At 41.7% G+C, this 20,151-nt stretch overlaps 1 protein-coding gene across 1 annotated transcript; it reads right to left on the bottom strand.

Moving 5' to 3' along the window:
• Positions 1–746: 746 nt before the first annotated feature.
• On the bottom strand, positions 747–19,780 carry LOC108606731 (dorsal-ventral patterning protein Sog). The gene is made up of 6 exons (XM_017997122.1): positions 18,678–19,780; positions 11,490–11,599; positions 9,382–9,514; positions 4,378–4,437; positions 1,589–3,930; positions 747–1,503 (listed from the first exon to the last, which is right to left on the bottom strand). Exons 1-6 carry the CDS (start codon positions 18,967–18,969, stop codon positions 1,279–1,281), a joined length of 3,162 nt encoding a protein of 1,053 aa, XP_017852611.1. The 5' UTR covers positions 18,970–19,780; the 3' UTR covers positions 747–1,278.
• Between the last annotated feature and the right edge of the window lie 371 nt (positions 19,781–20,151).

The raw sequence follows: 20,151 nt of genomic DNA, 5'->3' as shown, positions 1-20,151 counted from the left end.
AATATGTGTACACGGCAGTATATTAAATAATTTTCATTAAACAAATTTTGTACATAGTTGATAGAATTTTGTTTGTAATTTCTAAAAATTGTAAATAAATTTTGGTTAGATGTGGCATGGCATGGCGTGTTTGTATGTGTGTGTGTGTGTGTGTGTGTGTGTGTGTGAGTAAGTACAAAATAATTTCACATTGAAAAGCCCTCAATAAGCAAATGGTTTGTTGCAAGCCTTTCTTTTCCTTTCTTTTCTTTCTTTTTATTTGCGCATTTGCAACAATAAAAAAAAACATATCTTTTAAACTAAATATATATGTATTGTATATATTTTTTGTAAGTTTAATGTTTTTAATAATTTTATATATAATTTTTGCCATTCAGTCAATCAGTCGAAACTTTTGGTTTTCATTTCAAAAATATTTTGCGGCGCCGTCGATATCGATAACAAACGATAACAGCCCTGTGTGTGCATATCGATAGCAACAACTAAATATTGCGCCAAAAGCGTTTCCCACTGCATTTTAATTCTCATAAATTATAGATGAAACAAATATATATATAAATATATGTATATATCGTGTAATTGTTAATCGTTAACATCATCAGCTCTTTTGGGTTAAATGTATATACTATATATATATACATATATATGCATGTATATAAATATAATTGTATTTTAGCTTTCTTTGCCTTTCAAATTGCAATTTAAATGTGAATTTAAATGAATTGAAATAAATATATGTATATTTATAAATAATGTGATAAAGAAGCAGAAAGTATATTGAATTTAATTGTGTTTTTTTTTTTTGAAGAAAAGCATCAACTTGGACACAGCACAGTTATGTTTCCCTTTTTTTGCTTTTCACATTTGCATATTTATCAAAAAAAAAATGCGCTCTCTAGTTAAATTCCACGCGAGACGAGAATTTAAAGCAACTGCACTGGTTAATTGGTATATATAGTAGTTGTATATATATAAATATATAATGTAATTTTGTTTTTCAGTGTACTACAGAACACACACACACACACACACAAGCGCGCACCCCTCTTGGCTAACTGTGTATGTCTGTGCTTTTGCTTTTGTAGTTTTTAATTTTTTAATATAATACAAGTTAACATTTCGCTGCGCTTCGCTTTCGCTTACACACTCACTATTGTTATCGCTCTCTCGCTCGCTCGCTCTCGCTCGTCTGAGTGCAGACGCATAAACTGTTTACCCCCCCCTCAAAAATAAAAGTGGGTTCTCTCTCTCTCTTTCTCTCTCTCTGTGGCTTCAGCTTCAGCTGCTTGCCGCCCGCTGCTGATGATGCGGCTGGCGCTTGTGGTGGCGCCGCGAGCGTCGGCATTGGGTGGAGCAGCACTCGTCGACGGGCGCTGCTGTGGACGCGCCATCGCTTCCGGGCTTCTCGAACAGTCGCCGCTTGCTGCTGACGCGCGTCTGCTGCTGCTGCTGCTGGCACGTGGAGCGCGAGCAGCGCTTGCGATCGCAGTTAACTTTCGAGTCCTGCAGGAGCAAAAGAAAACAAAAAGAGAAAATCAAATATTAGTTCCGAATTGTAGTTGTAGCTTCATCTGTTGCGCGCACTTACCTTGCAACGGCATTTGATGCACTTTTGCTCGCCATGGGACATCAGTATGGGATGCCACTCCTGGCCGTTCTCGTAGACCTTGTTGACCACCTTGCAGCCGCCGGCGGCGAGCACCTCCTCGGCATTGTGTGCGGCGCTGCGCTGCATCGCCTGATCGTGCAGCACGTTCGGATTGTTCGGGGTCTGCTTGCTGCCCTGGCCGTGGCTGCTCTGCTTGCCCTCCGGGCAGACCTTGCAGCAGGCCTTCTTGTCGGGCCGATAGGCGAGCTTGTCGCTGCACTGCAGCGGCGGACAGACCATGCGGGGGCAGCGCACCTCGAGCGTCAGCGGATCGCAGCTGCAGGTGGTGCAGGTATCGAAGCCATTGGGGGGCAGGAACGGATGCCAGCTGGCGCCGGCGGCATGGAACTGCTCACCCAAGCGGCAGCCACGACGCGGCGCGCTCAGCAGCTCGCTGGCATTGAGTGCCGGCGAAGTGCCGCCCGTTAGCCAATCCGAGCTGGCACCATCGCTGGGACGTCGGGGTGGGATGCAGCTGGGGCAGCATTCGCCGTCGCGCTGCAGCAGCTGCTCGCTGGTCTTGCACTTGAGCGCCGGACACTTGATCAGCTCACAGTTGGCCTGGCCACGCTGGCAGGCGCACATGTGGCAAGTGTCCTGGGCGCTGCGCCACTGCTCCGACTCGTTGTAGAAGCGTCCGGAGTGGAAGCACTTGGTCTCGGCCGTCAGCATCTGGTTGTCGTTGTGGTCGCCGGGCACGGGCACATTGTTGTCCGTGTAGATGGGAAAGCAGTGGGCGGGCACCTTGGTGCTCTTGAGCTTGCCACGCAGCAGCAGCTGGTGCGAGTGCTTGGACTGCAGCTCCAGATAGCAGACGCTCGTCTCGAGCTTGATCAGCTCGGCGCTGGGCATGCCCAGCAGAAATCCCTCCATGTAGCTGCCGCTGAAATCCTCGAGCAGTTTGCGCGTCACGGGCGCGCCAATGGCCTCGATGGGCTTCTCCTCCAGATACAGCTGCAGCTCCTGCTGCGCATGGAAGCCGCTCAGCGTCAGCTCGTAGTGCAGATTGCATTCGTTGTCGATGGACATCCAGGCCATGCCGGCGGCAGCTTCGCCGCCATGCGTCGCCTTCAGCAGAATCGGCTCGGCGGAGTCGCGTGCATCGGCCACGGGACGCGGCACGAGGCGACCGCGTATCAGGCTCGTCTCATGCTCGGTGGCCACATTGACCGCGAGATCGCCCGCATAGAGCGACTCCAGCACCTTGGGTCCCAGCTTGTCCACACTGCCCACGGCCTGGTTGAAGTTGAAGCTCGGCGTCAGATCCTCCAGCTTCGCCTTGCGCTTGCCCTGCTCCTCGATCAAACTGATGTTGGGCCGATCTTTGGTGTTCACATGATCCGTTTCGATATTGTACGCCAGGCTGCCGTCCGTATTCAGATAGACCCAGGCCAGGCCGCTGCTGCGCTGCTCGACGGCCGCCGTCGCCGCTGGCGCCAGCAGCGTCTGGAAGATTTCACAGCTGGCGCGGGTCACAATGTGGCCCTGGATGCGCAGCTGGGGATACTTCTTGGACTCGACGCTCAGCAGCAGCTTGCCGCGCGACATGAGGCGCAGATTCTGGATGCTGATGGGCGAGCTAATCTCGAGCACATTCACCTCCGCCGAGGGTTTGCGCACTCGCGGCATCTCATCAATGATCAGCTCCTTGCGCTCCGGCAGCTCAATGCGCACACTCAGCGCCGCGTCGGCGAACTCCTCGGCGCCAAAGACGCCATTGAAGACGAGCGTCAGGTGCATGGAGCTGGCAGCGCCACTGCTGGTCGACACAATGGCCGTGCCGCCGGCTCCGGCCAGCTGCAGGTCCGTCTTGCCATTCGCCTGCTGCGGCGGCTCCAGCAGCGCACTGAACAGCTCCGTCTGCAGCGCCGTATACTTGGCCACCTTGCCCGCCAGCGCCAGCTCCGACTGGTGCTGCTTGCTGCCCCACAGCAGTACCACATGCAGTCGATCGTCGCGCAGGATGCGCTTGTAGTCCCGCGGCACGCGTCGCCACACGCCGCAGATCTTGCCGGTCGCGTTCTGGTAAACGCTCAGGCTGCCGCTCATGCTCGTCTCCAGCTGATGCTCCTCCAGTATGACGCCCGCATCGTCCACGAACTGTATGGCCCGCGGCCGCCCGATGCGCCCCGAGGTGTAGAACGAGTAGTAGAGGTTCTTCTTCTGGAAGAGGAAGCGCGCCGTGGCCACCACGTTCTGCGGATTGTACGTCGTGTACATGGACTTCATCTCCTCGCCCTTGAGGAAGTAGGATGTGCGGCCCGTTAGCAGCGCAGCGTAATCTACATTGGAAGGGAAATTAATCAAAAATTAATTCAATTAAATGCAGGCCAATCAATTTGATATTTGAAATATTTGTGGGCAATTTTTCAAGCTTCAAATATATTTTGTATTTAAAAACTTTACTCTAATCAAAAATTAATTCAATTAAATGCAGGTAATAAATTTTAAATATTTCTAAGCAATTTTGCAAGCTTCAAATATATTTTGTATTTGGAAAACTCTACTCTAAATTATGTTTTATGTGCTTAAATTGTTTTTATTAAATGTGAAATTTTATAGCAACTTATGCATTTGATTTTCATTTATTAGCTTTACAAATTTATTATAAATAATTTGTGCTATTTGCCTTTCTTTTTGTTGTAATTCTTCATTTATTTTCGCATTAGTTTTTAGCTATTTATAGCCCTAGGCCCGTAGTGATTTATGCACATTTAAGGTTCACTTACGTTTCATGTTGCGCTCCTCTTCCTCGCTGGGCATTGGCACATCCAAGGCCACATCCGTATCTGCAATGAAGAATGAAATAAACGCATGAGTGAGATAGAGAAAGAGATAGAGCTAGAGCTAGAGCTAGATAAGCCGTAAAATAGTTAACAAAGCAACAGCAAGTAGCAAAATTACAAATGAACTGAGACTGAGGCTGAGACTGAGGCTGAGGCTACAATTCCCTTTTGGCTTAAAACTGCCATCAAAAGCAAAAGCCGGCGGGCGCACTCGCTATGAATGAATGAACTGAAATGCAGAATGAAGCGAGCCTCAGGTAGCTTAACTAGAAATTGAGAGCGGGAGGGGCGGCGAGACGAGCTGCCAGGTGGGCATTTCATTAATCGTGCATAAATTGAAACTGGCAGCAGGTAAAACTAGAGCCCCGAAAACGACAGAAAAGCAAAACAAACGAACAAAGGCAAATGCAACTTCCAGGAATTCATGACACGTTCAGTTACGGCGTGAAAGTAGGTGGACATTTCCGGTGTTGCACACACACACAGACACACACACACACACGCACACAGACACACTAATACACTAACAAAAATAAATATACAATTGATTGACAGCGGGCAGGCGCATAAATCAACGCAGCCTCAGTCGCTGTCGCAGTCGCAGCTTCAAACGCTCAAAAGCGACTTCGTTTGAAGCTCGTAAATCTGTTTAAAAGTTTATATATGCTCTCTAAATCGTATGCCTCAATATCGTAAGTCTACTAACATTAGCGTTAGTGTTAGCAGCCAAAACAAATCATTTTTGCTGTATATCGTAAACTCTATATCGTAAAACCGAATATCGTAAATTGCCATTTCAACATCTTACTTATTAGTAATGCATGTCAAACCTCATTAGGGCAACTTCAACTGCATATCGTAGCCCAATATCGTAATTAATTTTAATCAATTCGCACATTAAATTGCAAATTTATTTGCTGCACAGCAAATTTTCTGCTGTTTCATTAACCTAAAGCATCAAAATTATGCGCACAATGTCAAAGGCCATAAAAAGAAATAAAAACGCGAGCGCGTTAACTTTCCAACTTTAAATTGCTGGAATTTCGATTATTTTATGCTCAACTCCAACTCCAACTCCAACTCCAACGGCTTAAGCCAGTCACAAAAAGAGCAGGAGAAGAAGAAGAAGCAGCAGCGCATATAGTAGTATATGGAGAAAAAAAAGAGGAGCATATAGCAAGCGGCGCATAATGAAGGGCGACAAATCTGACACCTTGTATAGCATTTTATTGAGCCGATGCCAAAGTCGATGCCGTTGACGTTGAGACGGCAACAGCAACAGCAGCAGCAACAACAACAACAACAACAATACACCAATGAATACAACAACAACAAAGTGAAGCTTTGAAGGCTGCGCTGCTCTGCTCTGTGGTTGTCTTGCAGTCTTCTGATTCTTTTTTATGCTTACTGGGGGCTGTGGTGTGGTGTGTGGTGTGTGGTGTGTTGTGTATATGCGACGATCTTATCGCCTGATCTTAATACGAGCCACTTCGAGCGCAGCGCTGAGCTGACCGAAGGTAGCCGCCGTCGCTTTTTGCGGCTGCGTTTTTCAATTTGACGCGTCGTCGTCGTCGCACATTCTTTAGCTTATTGGAAGTTAGGCCTGGCGATCGTTGCTGCCGCCGCTGCTGCTGCTGCTGCTGCTGCTGCTGCAGTTGTTGTTGTTATAAAAAATGATTGTTGTTGTATTTTTATTTTGATTTTAAGTTTGTGATCCCGCATTGCCCTTGACTCTTGTTGGCTTTGCAGATGAATGAATTTTCGTTTCGTTTCGTTTCGTTTCATTTTTAATGCCGTGTGTGGTTCTTAGGCGATCGTTCGTTGCTGTTGTTGTTGTTGGTCTGGCTTGCCGTTTTTGTAAGCCAAGATAAATGAGTTTTGTTGCGCACAAAGACGACGACACGTTGCCCATCATGACAACCACAAGGCAGGGGGACAAACAGTCGGACGGACGGACGGACGGACAGCAAAGCCGACAAAGCCGGCCCAAAAAGAGACAAACGACACCTTTGGCATTGACTCAACGCTTTGGTATGCACACACACACACACGCACACACACACACACACACAGACTAGAGCGCATAACGAGCTCATTAACAAAAAAAAAGAAAAAAGTATCTTTGAAGTTTGAAAGTGTTTTTCAAATGCGGCTTAGCCTGATTTTCAGATTTGTTCTCAAGAATTTCAAACTATGTGTGTGGCTGCGTTGGAGTCTGCGAGAGCGAGAGAGCGGCATAGAGTGTACAAGCGAGAGCGGCAATGCAATCTAGAGCGAGTTAACAAATCAATTTATATCAAGCAGCGGTAATTTTTGTTGTTTGCTTTGCTTTTCATTCTTTTCTTTTCCTTCAATTTTTATTTTTATTTTCGAGGTGTAGACAGTTCCGTTCTGATGCCATTTGCTGATAACGATAAAGTTGAACATTTTATTGTTGGCCACAGAGTTGGGCGACTTAGAGATGAATGTGAACTGTTGAGTTGAGGCTTAAAACAATTTTCGTTTAGACTAAAAATCATTTGTGTGATTTATTTAAATTTCTATATTTGTAACTTCAACTGGAGGAGACTTGCGAAAACTGCTCACAGCTGCTCCGACTGATAAAAATCAATTAACTTTAGTTTTTATTTCGAATTATTTTTTGTGTGTGCGACAATGTTGCTGGCCATAAAAAAAGAAAGAAGAAGAGGAAATGAGCGCGCCTACCAAAAAGAGGCAAAAAGAGATCGAGAATGCGACCCGATGTCATCAATGTTGAGTCTTAAATTGAACGAGGTTGCTTAATGGCTCTCGCTCTCTCTCTCTCTCTTTCGCTCTCTCTTTTTTTTCACTGTGCTGTGGCGACCTTATCAAGGCAAAACGATCGATCGATCGATGCAGCGAGTTGCCGCAGGGGCATTAAATTTTATTGTCTAGCTGGGAGGGGGGAGGGGGGGACCGCCCGCTGTTGCTTTTGTCGGTTAAATGAGATAATTTAATAAGCGTTAAAATGCTCGAGTTATGTCATTATAAGAAATAACGAAAAAATGCATAAATTAATGGTCAAGCGCAAGCGCAAGCCCAAAACTGGACATGGACATGGACATGGGCACAAGACAAGACGCAGCTCGAGACGCGAGGCTCGAGACTCGCACTAAATATGCAATATGTATATAGCTATAAATACTATAGATACACACACATACATATATACGTGTGTGTGTGTGTGTGTGTGTGTGTGTGATGACAAAAGCGACTGCCAAGTTAGGCTAAAAGCAAAAATAACTTTGGTAAATCAAAAGGCATGGCCTGGCCTGGCCTGGCTTGTGGCTAGAGTTGTGGCAAGTTGTTTGCTAAGTTGCAAGTTGCTTGTTGCCGTTGCCGTTGCTGCTGCTGCTTGAAAATATTTTTACAATAGCCCAGGCGACTGCGTGAGAGCCAAGAGGCTACTACTAGCCAAGTTGGGGGCCGCGCCCGTGCCTTCTAACTATTTATGGCAAACGAGTTGCATGCTCCGTGTAGTTTAGTCAGCAACTATTGCTGCCGCTGCTGCCACATGCCGCTTGCCGCTTGCTGCAAGCTGCTTGAAATTTTTGCACTCACACATAAGCGCGTATATATATATTATATATATTTAGTATTTGACGTGGCAGCTAAATAAAAGTGAAATTTGTTGTTGGCCCAAAGTGGGCGTGTGCGCTTAGAGCGGGGCGTGGCAGCGGCTGGAAAAAGGTCAACGGCTTTGCATAAGCAAATGAAAAATTGCCACAAAACGGAAACTAATGATGTGTTGCAGCAAACTTGCAACAAGCCACAGCAGCAGCAGCGTTCCCGGTTGAGGCAACCAGTTTACTTAGGCCATGCCACACAGCAGCAGCAGCTAAAACAGGGCGAGAGTGAAAGAGAGGGGGAGGGGCAGGCAGCGAGCGAGCGACTGCTGGACTGGAATTTAGCCAGCACTTGGCTGATTATGTGAAAAATGTCACACACACACACACACACACACGAACACACATGTAACTAATATTATAATGCATAAAAAATAAAAAACAAAAACTTTGCTTCGCTCTTCACTTTTTTTTTCTAATTAAGAATTCAATTCATGCAGAAAATTAGCTAAAGCTAAAAGAATTGCCACTGATTCAGTTACAGTGTGCACTCGATAAATGCAACGCAGTAAAGCAAAAGCTCGACTTTAAATTTCTTCAATTGTTTTGTGCTTTTGTGGCAAGTGCAGCTCGTTGGGCAGCATATTAAGCAGCTTTTTAATGAGCTTTTTGGGGCACTGCTTAATATGCCAGCGTCCATGCCCGACACTGACCACCACGCATGCTAATTAAGCAGAGCAATAAAATAAACTAGAGAATTTGACTTTGAACTTAAGTGGGAGGCACGTGTGGCCCCAAAACAACAAAACGGCGAATAATACAAATTGGACCCCAGAGACACTTGAGCTGCTCACACAATTCCCCAGCAGGGATTTATCTGCTTAATAATTAATAATTTGCAAAGTCAAATGAAATGAAAATAAATGCAGAACATAGCACACATCAAGTATGATATATATATATGTATATATAGCATATATATATATTGGAATATGCTGCTGTGTCGCCTGTCGCCGCAGTAAATGGCATTAAAATGAAATATAAATTGCGTAGCGTTGACCTTCATTTCGGCATAAGTAATTTTTCATAAACAATTTACGCGACAGCTCAACTATTTGCTCATGCATATATATGTTTAAATATAGTCAGAGATATATAGCTTAATCATATACATATCATTTTATGATTATGCGTTGGGCAAACAATTGCAACTGTCAAAATATTGAGATATGTTCAACAACAACATAAAAAAAAAATAAAGAAAATGAAACGAGACGCGCGAAAATAGCGCACGAAATATTTTTGAGAAAAAATATAATGACGCATATGTTTGGCATGATATATACATATATAGACTTACCGTTGCGATCGCCTGGACAGGTCTTGCAGCATTTGCCGGGCAAGGATATGGGATCATCGCACTTGGCCGGTGGACACTCGTTCTTGATGTTGCGGCATTGCACACGCGCCACAATGCGTCGCTTTTTGGGTATCTGTAATATAAAGTTATATATTAATTATATGTAGATATCGAAAATTGCACTTAATTAGTTCAGTTTATATTTTTATTATATTCACTGGCTGTCATATTTTCATTTTAATGTAGCCACAACATTAATTAGCTCAACGACTAGCAAATGCTCTGCTTGCCACGCCCCTTTATATGTGTGTGTGTGTGTGTGTGGGCTGCCACATTAAATCAAACTTAATCGCACTTTTAATTTTAGCTCACACAATTTTCCTAATATAAATTTATTTATATATATATAATATATATAATTTTATGATTTCATTTTTCAGCTGCTGGCTCTGAGTGTTGCTGGTCAGTGTCGTTGTCTCGTCTGCTTTTGATGTTGCTGCTGCTGCTGCTGCTGCTGCTGCTGTTGCTTGTATATAATTTTTCAATTTTATTTGATTTTTTTTATACTTTTTATTATGAATTTTTTATTGGCGTGTTCATGTCAGCGTCGCCCCGTCGTCGTCGCAATGGGTTTTAATATTTTATATTTTATATTTTTCTATATGCATAGCCGTTGCTGTTGTTGCTAAAAGTTCAACAGCAGCAGCAGCAGCAGCAACATGTTTTCAGCAAATTTTTTATGGCCAACTGCAGACATAAATTATAATTAATTAATATAAGTAGCGCAAGTGACTTTTATGCAGCTGCGGGATGAGCTAGTGCGCTCATTAACTAAAGCTTTGTAAATAAATTAGCTTGAAAATTCAAGTTGCGCTACTTAAGCTTTAAAAAAACAAATGCTATGCATATATATAAATTGTTTTGTATTTTTTTTGTTTTTTTTTTTTGGATTGTCTGCTAGCTGGTAGACATACAACAACAACAACAGCAGCAATAAGAACAACAACAAATGCGCCAAGACTTTATGGCGTCAATTAATTTTTGGGGCCTGCCTTCAGTTCAGCATATATATATTATATATATAATAATTGTTGTTACTTTTATAGCGCGCGCTTGTTTAACTTTCTCACCAATGTATGTTGTACTTATTTATTTTATTTAATTTGTTTGCTTTTGCGTAATTCGATTCAACGCAATGTTAAATTTGTTTTTAGTTTGGCAAGGCTGCGTTTTGGTTGCGTCGCCTCACTATACGAATATATAGCATATATATATATAGCATGTATATATGTATTTGTGCGACTGATACGTAATAAAATAAAATGTCTCAGCCACAAGCAAAGAGAGCTTTAAAATCAATATTAATCATGCGTAGAAATGCCATAAATTATGCGCTTTACGTTCTTGCCCCGTTAAGTGAAAATATATCTAGTCTATATAACATTATTTCGATTTTATTTATTTGCTTTGCTTGTTTATTTCATTATTTGTTTTTTTTTGTATTTTGTATTTTGTATTTTGGCAACGTTGTTTTGTTGTCGCTGTTGCTTGTAGCAAATGTCGTCGGACATTAGTCAATTAGTTGGTTGCCTATCAGCGCTAAAATTTCGCACTTGACTTAATTTGTTTGGGCATCTGTGAAAATATTGCTCTAATGCAAAAATGTTTATGTTGCGGCCTCCACACTTTTGTATAGCCAGTTGCAATAATAATTTGAGTTGAAGGTTGCAAAGCAAAACTAAACTAGCAGTAAATGCTGTTGTTGATTTTGTTGGTGTAAATACACCAACGTAGTTCTATCATTTAGGTACACTTTAGTACAGCTGCTGCTGCTGCTGGCAATTGTTGATTTTGTTGTTGTTGTTGTTCACCAATAAATTTCACCAACGCCGCATATTGCAGAATTAAAGCTTGCATAACTTTGAGTCTTAGACTATTGGCATTTGTTATGCGTTCACCAATGAGTTTCACCAACGAATTTCACCAACGCTGCATTTTGCAGAATTAAAGCTTGCATACATTTTAGTACGGCTATTGGCATTTTTAATGCGAATGAATTTCACCAACGAATTTCACCAACACTTCATATTATAACTTATCATACTTACCGCAACGCATTCGCATTTAATGCAATACATGACACCAAATGGCGGTCCCAGATCCGCATACCAAGTGGAGCCCAATTCTCGTAGGACTTTGCCAAATTGACATTCAGTAACTGCAAGTAGATAGAAAGAGATGGCATGAGACGGATTAAGAAATGGCTATAAAAAGTAAAAATATATGGTATGTGGATGTGGCGCCACGTTAATTGCAATTGCCCATACTTGTCTATATGCGATATGCCTATATATATATATATTGCTGATGATCACACTCCAAGCCTAACAAAATGCAACTTGAAACTGCAGTTAGACAATCTATATATATATATATATATATATATATATAAAAGCCAAAGATGTTGCTTTTACAATTTTTGCGTTGTGCGCTTGTTGTTGTTGAGTTGTTGTTGTTCAGTTGTTGTTGTTGTAGTTGCTTCCGGCAGCGTTTACAATTACAAATGCAAAGTCAAAGCAGCAATAAAATATAAAAAGACGCTATTGGCGCCAACAAGTGTCAAGTTGTGCGCCAATGCGACAAATAATTTTGTATTTAGTTTTATTTGAATGATTTTTTTTTTCGTTTTCGTTTTATTAGCATCCATTTCATTAGCAATATTGTTGTTGTTGCTGCTGCTTTGTTAAGTTATTAATTTATTTAAATGCGCGCTAAAACTTTAAACTATTTGGCGCCAAGCAATTAAATAAAAGTTTTTTTTTAACAATAAAAATGCGTTGGGCTCTTGCTTGTGATTTTAACATAATTTCCAGGGTATTTTGATGAATTATGGGCAATCAATATTATGAACATGTATTTGTTGTTAATATTATTAACTGCTATCAGCTTAATTTATTTTTCTGGGGCGCCTCATATGTCATGAACTTAACTTAACTAATTAACTAATACACCCCCACACATATAAACTGAACACAATACACAAATGACAACAAAATATTTAGCATTTTTTTCAAGAGCGAGAGCGAGAGAGCGAGAGAGTGATGGGGACATTGTCGTTCATTGTGGCAAAGTTAAAACTGGCGACATGTCGTATACGTGATAAGTGGCGCTAACGACGCGCAGCTTTTATCAAGTGGCGGCCTTATTATAATTTTTGTTATTGTTGTTATTGGCGCCAGTTTTATTTGCGTGCGAAAATCAAGAAATACAATTTAAATGCAAGCAACAATAACAAGAACAACAACAACAAACAAGCTGCCGCCTTTACGCGCTATACATTTATAAATATTTATATATGTATATTTAGTAAAAATCCATAAAACAGCAAAAGCAACAACAACAAATATATATTTAAATATATCAGCTAAAGCAGACACAAAAAAAAAGTTTCCAAAAATAAAATGCGCTAATCAAAGAAATAGCCAATGCTACACACCTGACCCCGCCTAACAGAGACGGACAGACAGACAGACAGACGAACAGAAATTGCAGCTGCAATCTACGAAAAGTTGCAAATTTTGATAAACAAAGCATTATTTAAATTTAATTATAAATTTATAATAATTTAGTTAATTTATTATATAATTAATTGCATTAAGTGCAGCCCCAAGCTTGCTTTAACTGCTAGCAACAAGTATGTTGCTAGCAACATGTTGCTAAGCAATGCTATGTTGCTTAACAGTGGGCAGCACTGTTAACAGCAGCAACAACAACACGCCCCTCATTTCCGCTGCATTGATAATATGCTCTGTCGCTCTGGGCAGCTGTTAATTATTATTAACTAAAGATATGGTATATATATAAGCATACAATTTGTATTTACTTTTGTGTTGTTTGCAAATTTGTCTAGACACTTGATTTATGTCTTTTGTGTATTGCGCCAAATTCATTCATCGCACTGCAGCAAAGTCTGGATATATATATATATATATGTTGCTTTGTTATATGCAGCGTTGCATGTTATTTATAATTTGTGCATTTTAAGACGAAATGTCTAGAAATAAACTAAATGTTGCTGCTGTTGTTGTTGCTGTTGTTGCTTTTGGCAGTGCATTGACTTGAAATTATGGCAAGCAACAATTTAGAAATTTACTATATACACATGTATAATTCTTTTCATAAAATTAGACGCGCTCTCGCTCTCTCTCTCTCTCTCTCTCGCTCGCTCGCACTTGTAGCCGCGAGTCGAGCTAATTAGCTTTTACATAAGACATTTCAGCAAGCTTGTCATTGGCGCCCTTAGCGACAAGTTGCTTACGTATCTGTGTGTGTGTGTGTGTGTGTGTGTGCACAGTGGGCTGATATTCGCACAATGTGCTAATTACAGTCAAAAGGCAGGCGACAGGCATTTCAGCTTTTCTGTAATAAACATTTTGCTGTTTCTGACACGCCCCCTCTACACTGCGCCCCACACACGTGTGTGCGACAACAACAACAATAACAACAAGAACAACACCACACAGTCTGCCAATGTCTTGTGGCTCTTTTGCCTGCTCATTTGTTTTAGCTAACACATTCGCTTTGGCTTTCGTTCTTGCCTTTCTTTTTGGTTCTTTTTTTTTGTCTGTTGTACGTGATGTTGCCAATTGCGTTGCTGACTCACATGACGCAGAACGTCGACGCTGACGTTGACGCAAGCAGCGCATAAAACGTAGGCAGGCACTATATATATATAAATATATATATATATAAATATATTAAATGCATTTAAATCACATGAATTTGAATTGCATTGCACACATTTTTGATTTTAATTAAACTATAGGGTCTTGCTCAAGTCCTTGTAGACCGCCTTTAGTTTTAAATATATTTATACTTTTGGCTGCGTGCGCTTTTAATTGAGTTAAAAGATCAGCAGCGCGTCTATATGGCCGCTATATAGAGCAGAAAGTAGCTGTAACTATAATGAAATTTATTTATTTATTTATTGTTTAACGAATTTGTTTGCTGCTTAAATTTGACAGCTACGAGTGTTGAGCTGTCAATCAATTGATATCAAGCAATCAATCAATCAATAGGTTTGGCGGCGGCACAAAAAGCAGCAAGCAGAGCGCGCGCGCTGCTGCCACAAATTGTGGCAAGCGTAGCAGCGCTCTATTTATTTATTGACTCCAAAAGCAATTAAATACTTTGAGTGCTAAGCTAACAAATGAGAAATAAGCGCGTTCAAACTCAAAGCCGACTTGCTGCATACACTGCAACAAATTATTACATTTCTAGCTTCGCGTTTTCTTTCTAATTTATGGCTTTGCTCTCTCGCTGTTTGTGCGGCGCAAACAAAAAGCTGAAAAGCAAATAAAAAGTGTTTGGCGTTGGGCAAACACAATTCGAAATTAGAAAGAGACAGCGCATGCAGTTCAAAAGCAAAAAAGCCGCTAAAGCGTAAAAAATAAAAGAGGGGCTCGTGCTGCTCTTGTTGTTGCTGTTGCTGTTGCTGTTGCTGTTATGTAAAAAATAAAACAAAAAATAAAACTATCATTACTACTAATGCATTTGCCAAATGAATTGGCTATAAATAAATTTTGTTTGCAAACTAATTTGAAAGCGGCAATAAATAAATATATTTGGCTATTTAGCTTTTTTTTTCAACATACATATTTACAGCTAATTTCTGTATGTGTGTGTGTGTGTGTGTGTTGGCTCCAAAATAAACTGACTGACTGACTGTGTGTAAACATTTTCAATGACTATTTTTAAAATTTCGAAATTCTGTATTTTGTGTTGCTTTTGTAAATCACGCGACTGCAACTTGCCCCCTTGTCGCAGATGTCGTCAAAAGTTCAGCAGCAGCAACAGTTGCTGCTGCTGCTGCTGCAACAACAACAACAACAATCAATTTTTGCTAATGCTTGTTATTGTTGGCTAATTTTAAATGTGCTGATAAGTTGCACAAAAATGCTAAAGATGCATTTAGTAGAAGAGAGAAAGAGAGAGAGAGAGAGCGTTGCCTGCCTTTTAATTTAAATAAAATATAAATTTAATTATTTGGCAAGCGCATAATAAATACAAAAAAAATTACATTAATGTTTAATGCTGTATATTAATTAGTTATCAAAGTACTTTAATTTTAATATTAAATCTATTTTGACTTATTGTTTTTCAAGCTCATTTTTTAATTTGAAATTAGCGCCTATTTAATTTAATTTAATTTGTGTTTCAAGCTCTTTTTTTAAATCGAATATTTAATTTAATTTAATTTGTTTTATTTTTTTGCTGCTTTTTATTATTATTTAATCATTTGTTGCTTATGCAATTAGCTGTGTTTATTTATTTATGCATATTTTGTAAATGTTGTTGCAAATTGGGGCTTAATTGCAAAAAGTTTACATAAATATTGTTGTAGAGCAAGAAGAAGCAGCAGCAGCAGCAGCGCTGACTATCAAAGATGCAAAATTTTGATGATGCGCAGCGGCAACATTGAGGCAAAAGATATTTGCGCCTTGATAATTAAGTCATGGCAGCAAAAATGCTGCAATGCAAAAATAACAAACAATTTGTATTTTATATAGTTGTGCTAATGAAGAGAGAGAGAGAGAGAGAGAGAGAGAGACAGGGAGAGAGAGTGCGCCCAGTTATAACCAGCATAACTCTTGTTCAATTTGCCTAGATCCATGCAGCGACTCCCCGAACACCCGCGCGCGCGCACGTCCCAAGGCGAACGGAAATGCGAGTGAGAGCGAGAGCAATCAACAAAACCCACTGCATAGATTTTGTTGTTGTTGCCCACGCTTTGCCGAAAAATCAAAGCAACCAAATTAATTAACAAACACACAGAGACTGAGACTGAGACTGAGACAGCGACAGAGACAGAAACAGAGACTGAGACATGCAATGTTGCTTGGGTGGGCGCTGCAGCTCTCCAGCTCAACTTAAGCTCGTTTGTTGCAGCAGCAGCAGCAGCCACAGGCAACAACTTGCAACTTTGCCTGGCAATTTGACACCTTGTGGGCATTAAGTGCTTCCTCTGCCTACACACACACACAGACGCACACACACACACACACGACTTCAATTCAAACAAAATGTTGAGTTGCCAGTTGCTGCAAGACGCGGACGCGAACGCGACGCCTCGTCTGCAAATCCAAAAAAGGCTGCACACAGCATTTGGCAATCTTCAATGTTGTTGCTCTCTCGCTTGCTCTGTGGCTGTGTCTGTTGCACAAATTGGTTGCATTTCGTATCTTTTTTTTTTTGACTGCAACTGCGACATGATGCAACTGACACTGACGTTCGGCAGACGTTGGTGAACGTTTTTTTTTTGCTTTTTTTTGGGCAGGCACAAACTTTTTTGGGCAATTTTAAGTCGCAGCGCGCATGCTCTATAAACTGAATAATCAATCTAAATTAATATATAAGCGCTACTAGCTAATCATCAACACTAGCCTAGCTTAAGTTGCTGTTGCTTTTAAAAAGTTGCTTATTTCAACAATTTCGCTTGTTGCTATTCAGCTATAGCCTAGTGTATTGCCCCATTGCCGTATGCAGGCGAAAATATAATTTTGGCGTCTGACAGTCAATTGTCGGCCTGGAACGACGACTTGGCTTTGCTTTTTAACGTTAACGTTTGTCTTTTTGTCAGTTGCTTTGTTGTTGTTCTCTTTGTCTTGTGCGTTTTCGTGTTCGTTTTCGTTCAAGAAAAGATCATGGATATGTTTGCCGAGAGATGCCAAAACGGTACGGTCTGTCGCATGCTCAAAGTACCAGCCCCGCCCCCCGTCCCGCTCATCGCACCCATGCCACAGTCTTCAGCATCATCAACGGCAGCAGCAGCGTCTCGTTTGCTGTTTTACGTAGGCACACATCTTGATTTTGTTGTTGTTGTTGTTGTTGTTGTTGTTTGTCTCTTACACGCATTCGTTAAAAATAAGTTAACAACTTTTTAACACCTAACTGGGCGGCAGACAGTTGAATAAATGAATTATGCTGACGAATGGCGACGTGAGCTCCCCCCCCCCCCGTGCTTGTTGTAGCGCTGAAGAGTAGAGAGTGAGAGAGAGAGAGGGGAACGAAGCGCTCTGAGCGCTTGTTAATCAGCTAAATTAAATGCGAAATGAACAAAACGAATTGGTTTGTAGCTTGTTGGCAGTTGCCCCCTCTCGCTCTCCCTCGCTCTCTCTCTCTCTAACGCTCTCTTGTGTGAAAACGTGCGTGGTTTTTAATGTTTGATTAGCCCAAACTAAACTCAGCAATACATTTGGCCCCAGTGTGTGTCGCTTGCGTTGGCTTTTCATTCATTAAAAAAAACGCTAGGCAGCTCACACACACACACACACACACACATACATACTCCACATATAAATATAGTTTAAATTATGTTCGAACTTTTAATTAAGTCTGCGTTATTATGTGGGTGTCTTTTTTGATAAGCTCAAGTTTTGCTTTGCGTCTTTATATTTAGTTTAGTTTAGGCCACTATTGCTATTAAGTGTAATTAACGGTTTAACTTCATATTAAGTTTGCGCATTTAATTCAAATTTTATTTCGATTAATTCAAATGCATGCGCTGCAAATTTTGCATTAGGCGAAAGTTTAATATTATTTTTAATCTAATGGCAACTCTAAGAATAGAATAGTCGAGAGTGATAGAAATATTCAATTGATATTGTTAATATTAACAATTAAATTGCATAAATAAATATATTTTAAATGAATTTTATGAAACTATTCAGCCAAGCCGCAGTTAGTTGTAATTTTTCAATTTGTGTATCAAAAGTTTGTTTTACATTCAATTTTGGCTTGCGGAGTCGCTTGCAGAGTTTTTTTGGTTTTTCTTTCGCTTTTTGTGCTGCTGCGTTGGCAACAGGAAATGCAGCTAATCAGGCGTGTGAGTTGCAACAAATTGAGAGCTGTAGATTGGATATTTGGGCACGTAGAGACGCCGCCTAAGCAGCTTAGGAACAGGCGTAGGCCCAAAGCAACGCCAACGTGCAACGTGCAACGTTCAAAGCGACGCCATTGTGTCTAGGAGCGCAGCGTGCGGTGTGGCAGGTAGAAAGGCGCAGGCGCAGGCGGCCAAGCGGAAGGGAATTCCCGTTTTCCGGATTAACGCAATAAAAAAATATATATATAGCTATATATTTGTGTATACAAAATAAAGAAAAACCCGAAAAAAGGCGGATTAAGGGTGCGAGCAATTCTCACTTGCGCTACCTGTTGGGCAAAACCCGCAAGCTGCGGCTCACTGAGCGTATGCGCAATTTAGCAAATATCTGTGTAGTTGGTTTAGTTGGACTTACCCGCTGGCCTGTTGGAGCGTCTGCCCGTATCGGACTCCTCTAGCAGCAGCGGCGAGTGACGTCGTGCCTGCGCCACTTGGGGCAAGCAGCTGCTGAGGCAGAGCAGAAGTGCAACAATTAGCAGGTGATGCAATTTACTTTGATAATATATATAGCTGTTGTTGTTGTTGCTGCTGTTGCTGCTGCTGTTGCAAGTTGCTTCACGCTCTGTTGTTGTTGCTGTTGCTGCTTCCAGTGTTTGCACCGTGCCTGTGGCCGTGGCCGTGGCAACATTCGTTAAATTGTTGTACATGTTTCTTTTCTTTTTGTCGTTTCTTTAATAACTTTAGCACTTTAAAAAATTTGCGTTGTTTGTTGCACACACTTGCAAAAAAAAAAGTTGTTAAATTAATTGCTATTTATTTATTTACAAAACACCGTACCGCACGCGTTTACCGTTAGAACCGTCGTCGTACACAGTCTCGTTTAATATATTTTATTTTTTGTTTTTATTTTTTTTATTTTGAGCTCTACGCGCAGTTTTTCCTGCCAAGATTAGATAACACACGCGTGCTTCTATTTTTTAATTTTTTTATATGCGCTCTTGGATATTTTATTTGTTTGTTAATTACACACACACTGCAATTGCATTGGCAATTGTTGCATTGCCATAAACACTTGTCGCCCAAATACGATAAACAAATGGAGTGTGTGTTTTCTATTAAATTGTTAGGGCAAACATTTTGCGCTGCGCTCTCTTGCCGCCGAAGTTTGGGCAAACAAAATTGATTTCAATGATAAAATTGTTGCAAGTTTGTTGTTAATGTTGCTGCTGTTGTTGTTGCTGTTGCTGTTGCTGTTAGCTCGTTGTTGGTTTGCTGCTTGGCTGCTGTTGTCGGCGAGTCGGCGAGTTTTTATCTACTAGATAGCTCACGGGGCGCACACGCCGTGTATATTGAGCTGCTGCTGCGGCGCTGCCTTTTGCTTGCTATACGTGTGAGTGTATGTGTGAGTACGTGTACGTGTGTGTGTGTGTGTGTGTATGTGTGTGTTGTGCGGTTGCGAACGTTTCGGAAAATAATGTCCACACACGATATCGGTCGGTTGAATAAATAAACTAAAGCCCAACAAGCGCAAACGACGCTAACGTTGACAGCAGCGCAGCAAGCAGCGACGTCGACAGCGTGAGAGAGCAAGCGAGCGAGCGAGAGAGAGAGCGAGAGACCGGGCGGCGGCATACACAACAGACAAGCAGGCAGGCAGGCAGGCAGGCAAGTCAGGTGAGACATAAATTGCACACACAGCAGCGCGAGAGCAAGAGCAAGAGCGAGAGCGCAAGCAGCAGCAGCAGCAGCAGCAGCCGCAGTCGCAGTCGCTGTCGCAGCAGTCTGAAACTGAGAGAGCGAGAGCGAGAGCGCGCAGCAGCGCAACAAAGTTGCTTGTGTTGATGATCGTGCGCGCTTGGACTCTCGTTGCTGGCGAAAATTTTCTTTTT

Source organism: Drosophila busckii, chromosome X (genome assembly GCF_011750605.1).
Source record: "Drosophila busckii strain San Diego stock center, stock number 13000-0081.31 chromosome X, ASM1175060v1, whole genome shotgun sequence".
NCBI lineage: Eukaryota > Metazoa > Arthropoda > Insecta > Diptera > Drosophilidae > Drosophila > Drosophila busckii.
This window is presented reverse-complemented; position numbering and strand designations above follow the sequence as displayed.